The sequence below is a fragment of the Thamnophis elegans genome, chromosome Z (assembly GCF_009769535.1).
Source record: "Thamnophis elegans isolate rThaEle1 chromosome Z, rThaEle1.pri, whole genome shotgun sequence".
Taxonomy (NCBI): domain Eukaryota; kingdom Metazoa; phylum Chordata; class Lepidosauria; order Squamata; family Colubridae; genus Thamnophis; species Thamnophis elegans.
In genome coordinates, this window is record NC_045558.1 from 23,011,166 (window position 1) to 23,023,468 (window position 12,303).

Genomic DNA, 12,303 nt, shown 5'->3' on the forward strand with positions numbered 1-12,303 from the left:
GAGTCATAAGTGTGAGGACTGGTTATTGTCCACTTTTTTCAGTACTGTCATAACTTTGATGGTGCTAAATGAATGGTTCTAAGTCAAGGACTATCTAATGCATTGGTATGTAATGTATTGCATTCCCAAACTCGTAATTCACAGGTATACTTTGGCAACTGGAGCAGGGAATATCAAATATTCCAATTTTTATTGATCACATTTTTTTAAAGGAGCTCATCTTTCCTTAATTTGGTGGGCCCTGCAGATACTAAGTGAATAGTTCAAAGTACATCATAAAATTTATATGGCGCTCAGGACAACCTCCAGTTTATGCAATAATCCTCAAAAGCTTTAAATAATGATGGAATAGCTCCCCTAAAAAGAAAATAGGAATCTACTCACATTTCAAATGTATTGTGCACTATAAGTGGGTTGTTAACTTGCAAAGCACACTCCTGGCCTGCTCTTGAGTTGCCATAGGCAGAATGGGGGAGCTGCCACAACCAGAAGCACATTCCATGCATACCTTTCTCCAAATTGTATCCCAGATCACCAGAGCCAGCTAAAGAGGTGGAGTTTCTACAGCCCGTGAAAGGATTCTGTTGGAAAATGTGATTTATGACACACATGCTATTTGTGACCCTAGGACGGGGGGGAATGGGGTCATGACTGAGCTGTAGATCACGTGGGACAGAGCTATCTCCAGTCAGGGACATATTGCTCCTAATAAATCACTCGATTTCCTTTGAAACTTGGCTCAAGGCTCATGGATTAATTAGGTTATCCATCAGAACCCTGACATGGGTTACATCTGAGCATATAGATATTTTCAAGAATGGCCATTTTTGTTTATCTGAAACACTTTTTCCAAGGTGGACAGAGTTATAGTGGTGATGAGTAAGTCATTAGGAGACCTGAAAGACCTGGTTAGAGACAGGTCATCCCGGAGGAAATCTATCTATATAGTCACTAAGATCTGACAACAACTTCTTGGCACAAAATCAATCAATCAGAAACAAAAGCAACACAGTGTATGAAATAAAAGTGCCAGGTAATGCCTACATTGAGGAGTATATTTATAATATGTTGGTTAGTTACTTCAAAAAATTCCAGTTTACTTGCCTTGCATGTTCATGAAAAATACTAGATGGTACAGATAATCCTCGACTTACCACAGTTCATTAAGTGACCATTTGAAGTTACAACATCCCTGAAAAAAGTGACTCATGACAATTTTTCATGCTTACAACCATTGCAGCATCCCCTTAGTCAGGTGATTAAAATCTGGATGCTTGGCAACTGGTTCATATTTATGATGGATGCAGTGTCCTGGGGTCATGTGATCCCCTTTTTCTTATACGCAAAGTCAATGGGGAAGCCAGATTCATTTAACAACTGGATTACTAACTTAACAGCTGCAGTGATTCACTTAACTGTTGTGTCAGGCCTGCAAGGTTTATTTACTTTTCGACCTCAAGCCTGCCAGACTTTCTAATATTATACTAAGCATTTTCTATTGTGGGAAAAGGGAGGTGGGGTGGGGGATTGTATAGAGTTAGATGTTATGTAGCCATAACAAAATTCTTTCTAGAAAGCCGAGGTCAACCTTTATCTCTGCACCTGGCTGGAACTGGATGGGTGGAAGCTGCCAGCATGGCAGTGGAGGATTGGACCATGTGATGGACTTGTTGGTGTGGGAGCAAGATCTTGAAGTTTCAACTGGGTAGGAAAACCGGGAAGTCTTCAGATTCGGATTTTCCCAGATGTGCCAACAAGGCTCTCTTATTAAATTGGAACTTTGAGGAATCCTTTGCCTCAGACTCTGATTTAATTTTGGGTGCTATTTGGAACCCTGACAAGCTGTGGCAAGAAAGGTTGTAAAATGGAGCAAAATTCACTTAATAAATGTTTCAGCTAGCAACACATTTTTGGCTCTATTGTGATCGTACGTTGAGGACTATCTATATATGGAAAACTCAGGTCCTCTCATTTGAAGAGGGGCCCACATTTCCAGAAAAGATATAGGTTGCATGGCCACTGAAATTTTCTACAAGCAGATACTGGAAGTATTTAAGAGAATGTTGGAAGTAAATTTTTCAGCCTCCTTTGAAACTGGGCCATGAAATTAGCCCTGTCAAGCTAATGTCTTATGATGGGACTGAAACACTCTCTGTTGGGAGTCTATTGGGATGCAGTTCAACTTATCTATGGAGTACTATGTACATGAAATTGTCATTATGCAAAATGAAATTGGGAATAGGCAGTAAAAAAAAAAGATTGAATATAAAATGGTTTGCATGTAAATTTCATTATAAATATTACCAAAAAAGCTTTATAAATGAATGTATAAACCTTTGATGACAACAGCAAATACTTATTTCAAGAAAAAGGATGAAAACAAAATTGTGTGATATAAAAGTGTAGCATCAGCACAATTGTATGTGATTATACTTGAGTAGATCTGTGTAGTGTATATCTTTTCCTTCATCTCAGATATTTCCTAATACAGATTTATAGCCAAAGTTGCCTTTCCAACTGTATTAACCTAATGTAAAAGTTTATTTAGAAGATCTAACCTGAATAACAATCTTTTAGACATTCTAAAATCCTTGCTTGTTGAATATGAAGAAAGAAAGAATTGGTATTTTGCAGCCCAATCAGTCAATAGTCTTACGTACTTTCTACTTAGCAGGGCAATTTTAACCTCCAGAGTGTTATCTATATTGGTTTATAATGCAGCAGAAAAGAACTTGAAAAGAGGAGTTCTTTGGAATACAGGGATTCCACCTGAAGTCCAGTTGAAGGGAGAAAACGGTCAATTAAAAACATCTTCCCACCATCACACGTTTATAAGACCTTACCTTTAGTAATATGGAGCTGGTTCAACTAACCCACATCTCTTTTGCTTTTAAACATGAAGGTCTTTAGGATTGAAAGTACAGTGGTAATTGACACCCACCTCCCACACCAACTGGAATGAGGTAAAAACAACAACAAGGAAATTATTTCAAGGAAAGGTATTGTAGTTCTGGAATGTCAGAGTCCAAATCTCTACTTACAATCTTCTCTTTGATGTACCATGAGAAAAAGCATCAACAAATAGCAGAAAGTATAGCATGGCGCTACTATCATCGTTTTTGTGCCTGCGTAGAGCGGTTTCATTGAAGGCCACATCAGGGTTGTGTTTGATCTCAGGGGACCAGGGTGAGCGTGGCCAGCTCAACATCACTTGTGTCAGGAGTGCCTGAGTGGGCTGAGTGCTCTGCCAATGAAAATGGGCTCCTAAGCTCCGTTTTCGGATGTGACAGCCTCCTGCAACCATCTGCCCACGGCCCTACCAAGCTCCTTTTTTGCTAGTAGAGCCACCACAGGCCAGTCCTTTGCTGTTTCTAGGGTGGTCCCGGGCCAGATCTAAATGCCCCGTGGGTCACATCTGGCCCTGGGCCTTGAGTTTGACACCCCTTCCCTACAGATACCCATATAACCTCTTAAAACACCTTCTCAAAGGTGTTTTAAAAGAAACCTTCTCCTCAAATGGCTCCTAACTTGCCCTACTTTTGGAATGCAGCCCTCAAACCAACTGAAGCTGTACATCTCTATGCATAAATTTTTCTCAGAGTTTTGATATGCCACGAACTGTCTATGAGTTTCTTATCCAGCCTCTGCAATCTAGCAGCAATTCCCTTTGTTTGTCATCTTGTTTATATGCTGCTCAGAACCATATGATTCTCAGAACCATATGATGCCAGAAATAAGCTAAGGTGTTTAGTGACATCTTTCATTTACATGTTCCAGAAAAACCATCTGTTCTTTAAAAGTAGGTGTTCCAGCCAAAACAACTATCCTTTCCTACATTGTTTCACAGTGTACCCACATACAATAAAAATAACCATTTTCCTCCTGTAAATCAGCTCAATATACATGCTGCTTAATTTGAGAAAGAAGAAATGCAGACAGTTTTCTTGTTTTATAATAAAGGTAGGGAGAACCATAGAAAATTTCTTACACACATTTCCTTGATATTCCTTGGGTATAAATAAAGTAGGATTTACCATGACTGGAAAGAATCTAAAATCTAATCAGACTCTTAGTCTGTCATTTAAAAGCATAAAAATTAGAATGATATCAAAGGCCTTGTTAGATCGGCCTTTTGTTCTTCACAGTGGCCAATTAGATGCTTCTGGATTAATGACAAGCAGGTGATGGAGACTTATTCCTGGCACACAATTGTTCTCCTGCAACTAGTATGCAATATATGGAAACACTACTCCCAGTCTGAAGATAACTTTTGAGTCTTCAGCCACAGGTTATAGACTGTTCTCTATGAATTTATCCAATCCCTTTTTTAAATCCTCTGATAATGGCCATAAACACATTCTGTGGAGTCAGTTCTAAAGTTAATTATAGGTTTTATGAACAAATACTTTTGCCTTACCCTAAATCCCCTTCCAATTAATTTAATGTTGAGAAAGAAAAGATAGATAGATAGATAGATAGATAGATAGATAGATAGATAGATAGATAGATAGAAAGGTAGGTAGGTAGGTAGGTAGGTAGGTAGGTAGATTATAGAGACAGAGATATATAGATATAGATGATATAGATATGGATATGGATATGGATATGGATATGGATATGGATATGGATATGGATATGGATATGGATATGGATATGGATATACATATACATATACATATACATATACATATACATAAGAGGTTGGTTTCTCATGGTTCGGCCCAGATCAGGTGAGCCGGTTGTAGCAGCAGTGATAGGCTCCACCCACCCCTGTATGCTTCTGCACATGTGCAAAAGCATTGCATGCACATGGGAGCGCACATGGCAGTGCTATCAAATTGGTAATAAAAAAATTGGCAACCCACCACTGCACTGAATGAATGATAGCTGTAACCACTCCTCAAAGTTAATAGATGTTGCAGTGGCCCCAAAGTCATGTGATCAAAATTCAGGTATTTGGCAGTCTGTCCACATTTATAAACATAGTGTGCACTTCAAGTCCCCCCCACCCCATCTATCTATATCCTTCTCTCGTTTGCATGGAGGTTTCAGGGAGGCCACCTGAGGGCTTCACAAAGGACCAGCATGCATGAGTGCATGAGGGCGCACAAGCAAACCAGTAGTAAAAAAAATGGAAACCCACCACACACACACACACACACACACACACACACACACACACACACACACACAGAGAGAGACAAACACACATATATATATATATGTTGTATTTGTGCTGATAAATAAATAAAGGCACAAATACAATACAAATGTAAAAAAGGCAACAGTAAAAATATTGGCTTTCTGTCTGGATGGTCCCTTGTGACGAGCCGATAGACAAAGAAAGGAAGCAGTATGCCCCCTCTCATATTTGGGCATACCAGGGGCTGTGACACTAAATACATACATACATACATACATACATACATACATACATACATACATACATACATATATGCACACATACATACATACATACATACATACATACGTGTGTTTTTTATTTGTGCTGATAAATAAATAAAATAAAAAAAACAAATATAACGAAGGCAACAGTAAAAATATTGGGTTTCTGTCGTGATGGACTCTTGTGACGAGCCGATTGACAGAGAATGGAAGCAGTTAGCTTCCTCCCATAATTGGGGCATACCAGGGGTTGTGACATATATATATATATATATATATATATATATATATATATATATATATATATATATATATATATATATATATATATATATATATATATATATATATACACACACACACACACACAAATGTTCAAAGCCTAGGGTAATGTAGGTTATTCTCTTTTGTCCTTGTTTTAAATATGTTAGAGGTTTGTTTTTTTTAAATGTGACAATCGGAGTTACAGTCAGTGCTCTAAATGGAGATGCATCACAGCATTGAATACTGTAAGGGTATCACAATATTAGCCATTTTATTTTCAATATACTTCCTAATGATCTCTAGCATGAAATTGCTTTTTTCATAGCTATTGCACAGTGAATCTTTACAGAGCTGTCTGTTTTCTGTATTTCCTTATTTGGAATAATCATGACAAGATTGGAAATTCTGAGTTTTATTTTTGATTAAACATAATTTACTGTTATGCTAAACTATAAATGTGATGAATTTTAACTATAATTTGTGTAAGTATTCAATAGCCGGATGGCTTGGGACTCCAACGGGGAAACACCACACTGGAGGTAGCTGATGAATTAAGAAACAATCCCCTTCCCCAACTACTGTCCCAAAGAGGCAACTGGACTTAGTTTTTTCTCTGAAGACATTTTGCTTCTTATCCAAAGAAGCGAAACTTCTCCATGTTGTCACATGATGACTGAGAATCTCCATAGACAATCAGAGCGATTGTTTCAGGCCATCTGAATTTAGAATGCCAATGAAGTGTTTACACAATCATTCTAGACCACCGTTTCAGAGTTAGCATCATGCCAATACTCTGGGGAAGTCACATCCACACTGTTTACATTCAATTCTAAATGAAATTTTTCACCAAATGATCATGATGGTTCAGGGTAGATAGATGCTGTTTGGAATGCTGAATGGTCTGTCATTCCAGATGTGCCAACCTCTCTGTGCTGCAAGGATTTGCCCTATCTCCGATAATATTTTTTGTTTAAAAAAATATTAGCCACTGTCTCATTTAGTAATAAGTCTCAGTTCTTTCAGAACCATTACAAAATCAGTTAGTCCAGAAGGAATTCTTGTGGTGGGTAGTGGATTGGGAGGACAGAGATGATACAGAAGATTTTAATATTACATAAAGGAGAAATACCCAGACAGCATTTTTTCCGGTGAGGAGATACGTGAACAAAAGTGTTTCAAATTTTAATCTGTGAAATATTGGAAGGACAAGTAGTGAGTCAGATGTATAGATTTAATGTCTTGTCTTTTACACTTTAAGAATAGAATATAAAAGAGGAAGAAGTAAAATGCTATGAAAATAAATTCAGTTTATATTGCTTTAACTGGTTTTTTTGTTGCTGTTGTTGTTTTCCAACGGATTGTCACTTGCTATAACACTCTCTTGTGCGGTGCTATAAATATTTTAAATAAATAAGTGAAATAATAGCACAACTCACCGGAAAATAAAGAAGCAGTGATCCAAATAGGATAGTCTCCAGTAGAATAAGTCCTGATGCTCTGATGCTCTAGATAGAGCAAAGAAAGCAGACACAAGAATTTAAAGCTTTACTTCCTGTACTTACATTATATACATCCAAATGTCTATAATCCAATATTACACTGATAGATCACTCCACATATTCAATATACTTTATAATTTTGCTACCTATCCTGCAATCCAATTGGCATTTCAATTAATCCAAGCAGTGAGTATTGAGATATAAACTGCTTTCAGTCACACTATATTTGCTTATAACTAAGTTCCTCACTGGGACTTATTTTTTCTCTCTTTTTTTATGCTTGTAACAATAACTATACTGATATCTTGGCAAGAACTATCCAGCATAAATTGGTGGATTCCATTTTAAGTAGTTTTCTTAATTAATGCTCAGAGTCTCCTCAGATAGACATCACACCTACAATCCAAAATGATGCAGAAGTAACAATTTCTACGCAAACCAGTCAAAATCAGTATGGATTATCCATTCCCTATTGCTTGAATTTCTGTAAGGAACATCAGTATCCTAGAAGAAATTGTAGGTGTTATTGGACATATCCCACTCTTCTGATTAGAAATTATAATGCTATTTCTAAAGAAATATTCCTGAAATTTGCCCTGCAGATATGATCAAGTTTCATTTCTCACTTTCCATGTCAACTTGTATATCTTCTGATTATTTTAATCTTAAATGCAACACATTAATTATCTCATTAACATTTAGGGCAATTAAAGATTCTTAATTGACATGACAGAACTCACTGAGTTTAAGCAGAGCTTTTAAAGCGACATGATTACCTTTCTATTGTTTCAACATCCCACTATACTAATCATATATATCTATCACATTAACTATCAGACAGCAAATACAATTGAACATTAACATCCAACTTCTGGGGGAGGCCATCTGGAACTTTGGAAAGGAGAGTTATCCAGATGCTAGTAACACTCAGATCTTCTGCTCCTTATCTTGTAAGTGCAAGGAAGCAATTAGTATTCTTAAATATTGTGCAATTTCAATAATGAGAACGACGAGGGAGGGGGTGAAGGGTGAAAGTAATCCAGACAAGGTAGATGTGCTGTTAGTAAGCAATGTTGGCTCTTGGAATTAAGCTCAGTCTTGATTTGCATGGGAGCATATTTTTCCATGAGGAACATGTCTACAGTTTGGATCTCCACCTGCCACTAAATTGGCAAAAAAAAACAGTCATAGGAAGGAGTGTGTCTGCACAATTATCTTAGTGTGTTACACTACTATTTCCAGCAACAGTTATCAAGCCCTGGATTAACCTTTAAATAACATAAGCAGTAGTGAAATTCGCTTTTTTACTACATGGTCTACGGCTGTAGTGTGGTAGGCATGGCATGGCTTGGTGGGTGTGACAGGGGAAGGATACTGCAAAATCTCCATTCCCACCCTACTCTGGGGTCAGCCAGAGGTGGCATTTGCCGATTCTCCGAACTACTCAAAATTTCCACTATCGGTTCTCCAGAATCTGTCAGAAGCTGCTGGATTTTAACCCTGAACATAAGCATATACTGAGGGCATCAAGGAAAGAGGACACCAAAGAATCCCCCCCTACCTATTTACCCTTAATTATTTCACTACCACACTTGACTTTACTTGATTATTTTTTGTAATTATCTTTCCCTGCTATATTCAACTTTAATCTGCGTTGTTAAAAAAAGGTTACCTTTGGCCTGATGAGTGACTAAAGTTTAAAAGTTTTGTTTGATGGTATCAACAAATATCACATTTGTTGCCATTTCATGGTGTTACAGTCTCACTTCTGCCAAGAGTCAACATAGCTGTGCTTAGGGCATCAGTTGGTCTTAATATAGCCCTGCAGTTATCTATGCCTTAGTTGCAACCTCCTTTGACTCACCTTATGAGTCAAAGGAGCTATGTTTAAAAAGCATGGAAGTTACAGTTGGTGAAACTGTAACTGCAATGGCTACCCAGTTGAACAATGGAAGAAATGGTGTTTGTACTTTAAAATTGCTTCCAATTGCCTCCTGGGTTTGACATTGCCTTTCAAATATTTAATGGCTTTTATGGTGTGACACAGTCTACGGAACTGCTCCCACTGTGAACTTACTCAGCTATTTAGATAGCTGAAGAAATGCCAATATTCCACAAGGATCTTCTCCTGTGTGGCTTCCAGACTACTGAATGCACTTTTAGGGATGTACTTTTGGCCTCCCAATATTTAAGAAGATGTTAAAGCACATACTTTCTGCCCGAATTTTCCTAGTTAATATTATTTCAGCATTTAATTTTAATCCAGATCTTGATTTATCAATGTTGTTTTGGTCCATGTTTTGCATTTCTAAGCCACCCTGATTGTTGAAAAAGCAAAAACAAAACACAAAGTAGAAATCTAATAACCAGAGAAATAAAGTCCACTGAATATGAATCATTTCAAAACACAGTTAGGCAAACTCTATTACAGTCTTTGACCATTATATCAGAACATAGTATTCGGTTGGACCTTCATAATTAATATAAGTGAAAGTTATTGCACAAAAGTTGGCTAGACAATAAATATCAATACTGATGATATTACTATATGTAATATTCATTGCAGAGAAACACTCACACCCTCCAAGATACACCAGTCCCATGAATGAAGATGCTCTCAATCCAGAAAAAATATCTAACCCAATAATATTTGTGTGATTAATCATAGTTACTGCATGCCCAGGGTTTGGACACTTACAATTGAGGGGCTATTTGATACCAGTGCATGCTGAGTTTTAGAGCATTTAGGACAATGGTGGGTTTCCATTTTTTTTTTACTACCGGTTCACTTGTGTTTCTGTGCATGCACGACACTTCTGCGTATGCGCAGAAGCATCCGGGCAAGTGGGTTTGTCCAATCTGGGCTAACTGGGAACAACTCACTTCTAATTTAGGAGCAAAGATCCATTTTTTATTGCAGAAATTTGAACAAGGACATATGCATTCAGAGGGAGCTACCATAATTCAGGTACTGCAAGTATAGATCAATTTTCAATAACTGATTACCTTGCTTTATTGAAAAATCATCATGAATAAGCTAAATGGAAAGATTGCTTTGGGATGTACAATTCCATCTCTGGCATCTCCTTTAATTCTTTCCACCATTTTGGCTTGCACAATTGACTAACTTGCAATTCACAGATACTAGCATTTTGAGGCATGGAGTGCTAAACTCCAAAATAAAAAACTATTTCTATGGCTTCTCTTGCACTCCCTTTCTCCTACATCATCAGGGCAATCAGCATTGACTAATTCAGTGTAGAAAGCAATGGTGATGGAGGAGAAATAGAAACAGAATGGTGGTTCCCCAAGGGTTATGCACTCATGTTGTAAGCCAGTTATTTCTACTGGGACTGCTTAACAGCTTCTTGTGCTAGGAAGAAATCTGCATTTCTCCACCCAGGAGAATCATTAAATATATCTTTGTCGAAATGCTGCAGCTGTCTTTGGGCATTGCCATTTCCCAAAGGCTGACAAACCAAGCAGCTTCATCAGTGCAATGAAGCTTGTCAGAATTGTCAAAATATTTCCATATTGTCTTGACAAATGGTTACACATATGCTAGAAGAAGACCATTAAGGACTGTGCATGTACTATACATATAATAATGCAGTTAGGAATAGATTGGCATAAATACTTTTAATGGTTCAAATGTATGCATTGTTATGGAAAGTTAGTGGTGGGGATATTGATTTCATATTGGAGAAAGCTAAGGAGATGACATTGAAGAAGCAAGGGAATAGATGAGGAAAAGCTTATTTTAAGCTTGGAACAAAGTGAAACTATAAGAAAAATGATAACAATCATGCTTTTCTAAATCATTAGAACAATGCTAGTCAATCTTGCCAAGTTTAATAGGTCTGGACTTTAACTCCCAGAACTTCTCAGCCAGGTGAAGGAACACTGCACTAATGTGTAAAAGGAAGGGACGGGGGGAGGAAGAGAAGGAAGGAAGAAGGAATGGAGGGAGGGAGGGAGGGAGGGAGGGAGGGAGGGAGGGAGGGAGGGAGGGAGGGAGGGAAAACTTAGTCAGGCTTTCAAGATTTTCTTTCTAGAGCAATAAATAAAGTTTAGTTCTAACTTTGAGTTGAGCAGTCTGTTTTCTGACCTGGATTTCCTAAAACAGTTTGCACAAACCCATTCTAAATGTCAGTAGACAACGCTATTGTTGTATTGCTTTGTGTCTTTCAGACATCAGGCAGCAAGGAAGAGAAAGCAATGAAAATCTGGTTTATATATAACTGATTTCCAGGTATAATTTTAATGATTTTGCAGCAAAGACATCCTTGGGTAGGGAGTGGATTGTCGAAGAATTCAAGTTGGCAGACACAATAAAATGATCAATGCTGCCATTCTGGCTCTCTCTTCTCTGAAGATGTCTCTGCTTTGCAGGATCTTTGCAAACAATGTACCAAATTTGTGGGCAGAAAAATTGGATGGGAGAATTTTTTGAACCTCTTCAAGGAAAGAAGAGATTCTTATTCTCTGAATATTTCTCAACAAAGGATTCTGTCTAGTGCTGACTGTAGAACAACTATTGAAAAATTACAAGGACTTCCTTCCAAAAATCTTTTTGGATTTCAATTGAAATGATGCAACCACACAGGCTCAGGACAGCTGGAGATATAATTGTCTAGTTGTAATTGAATAAATGCAATACTGCTATGCTCCATATGCGAGAATTTCTCAGAAGTTCTCTTCTTCTTAGAAGTAACTTCTAAACCTATTCTTTTCTTAAAGTCTATGAAAATTGGTACACACTCAAGAATAAACAGACAATAGTAAATTAACTTTAAAGAAAACAAGACAAATACTTCTCAACTCAGAAGCAGAAAGGAAATGAAGTGTGACACAGCAGATAAAAACCATGATAAAACTCAATAATTATAAACCAGTATGGTCAAGGTGTGCTGTATTTTACAAATAGTAAAACAAAAACTTAAGAAAAATAAGATCAATACTGATCAGATAAAAGCAATGTAAATAAAATACACCAAGGTGGAAAGATTGAGCATTATTAACTGAAACCAACCATTTCTCTAATAAGATAATTATAAAAGAATTGTGGATGAGTATTTCAGGACATCTTCATCCAAGGGACAGTCTTAAAAGGGAGGCTCTTTAGTGTCTCCTT

At 37.3% G+C, this 12,303-nt stretch overlaps 1 protein-coding gene across 1 annotated transcript in view; it reads right to left on the reverse strand.

Moving 5' to 3' along the window:
- The window catches only part of GPR158 (G protein-coupled receptor 158), a gene marked incomplete at its 5' end in the record, with an annotated part of 150,260 nt that overhangs the window by 31,594 nt on the left and 106,363 nt on the right, over positions 1–12,303 (reverse strand). The window contains one exon of the mRNA XM_032237834.1: positions 7,107–7,175. Within this exon, the coding sequence (XP_032093725.1) occupies positions 7,107–7,175 (69 nt within the window). The remainder of the gene's footprint in view (positions 1–7,106; positions 7,176–12,303) is intronic.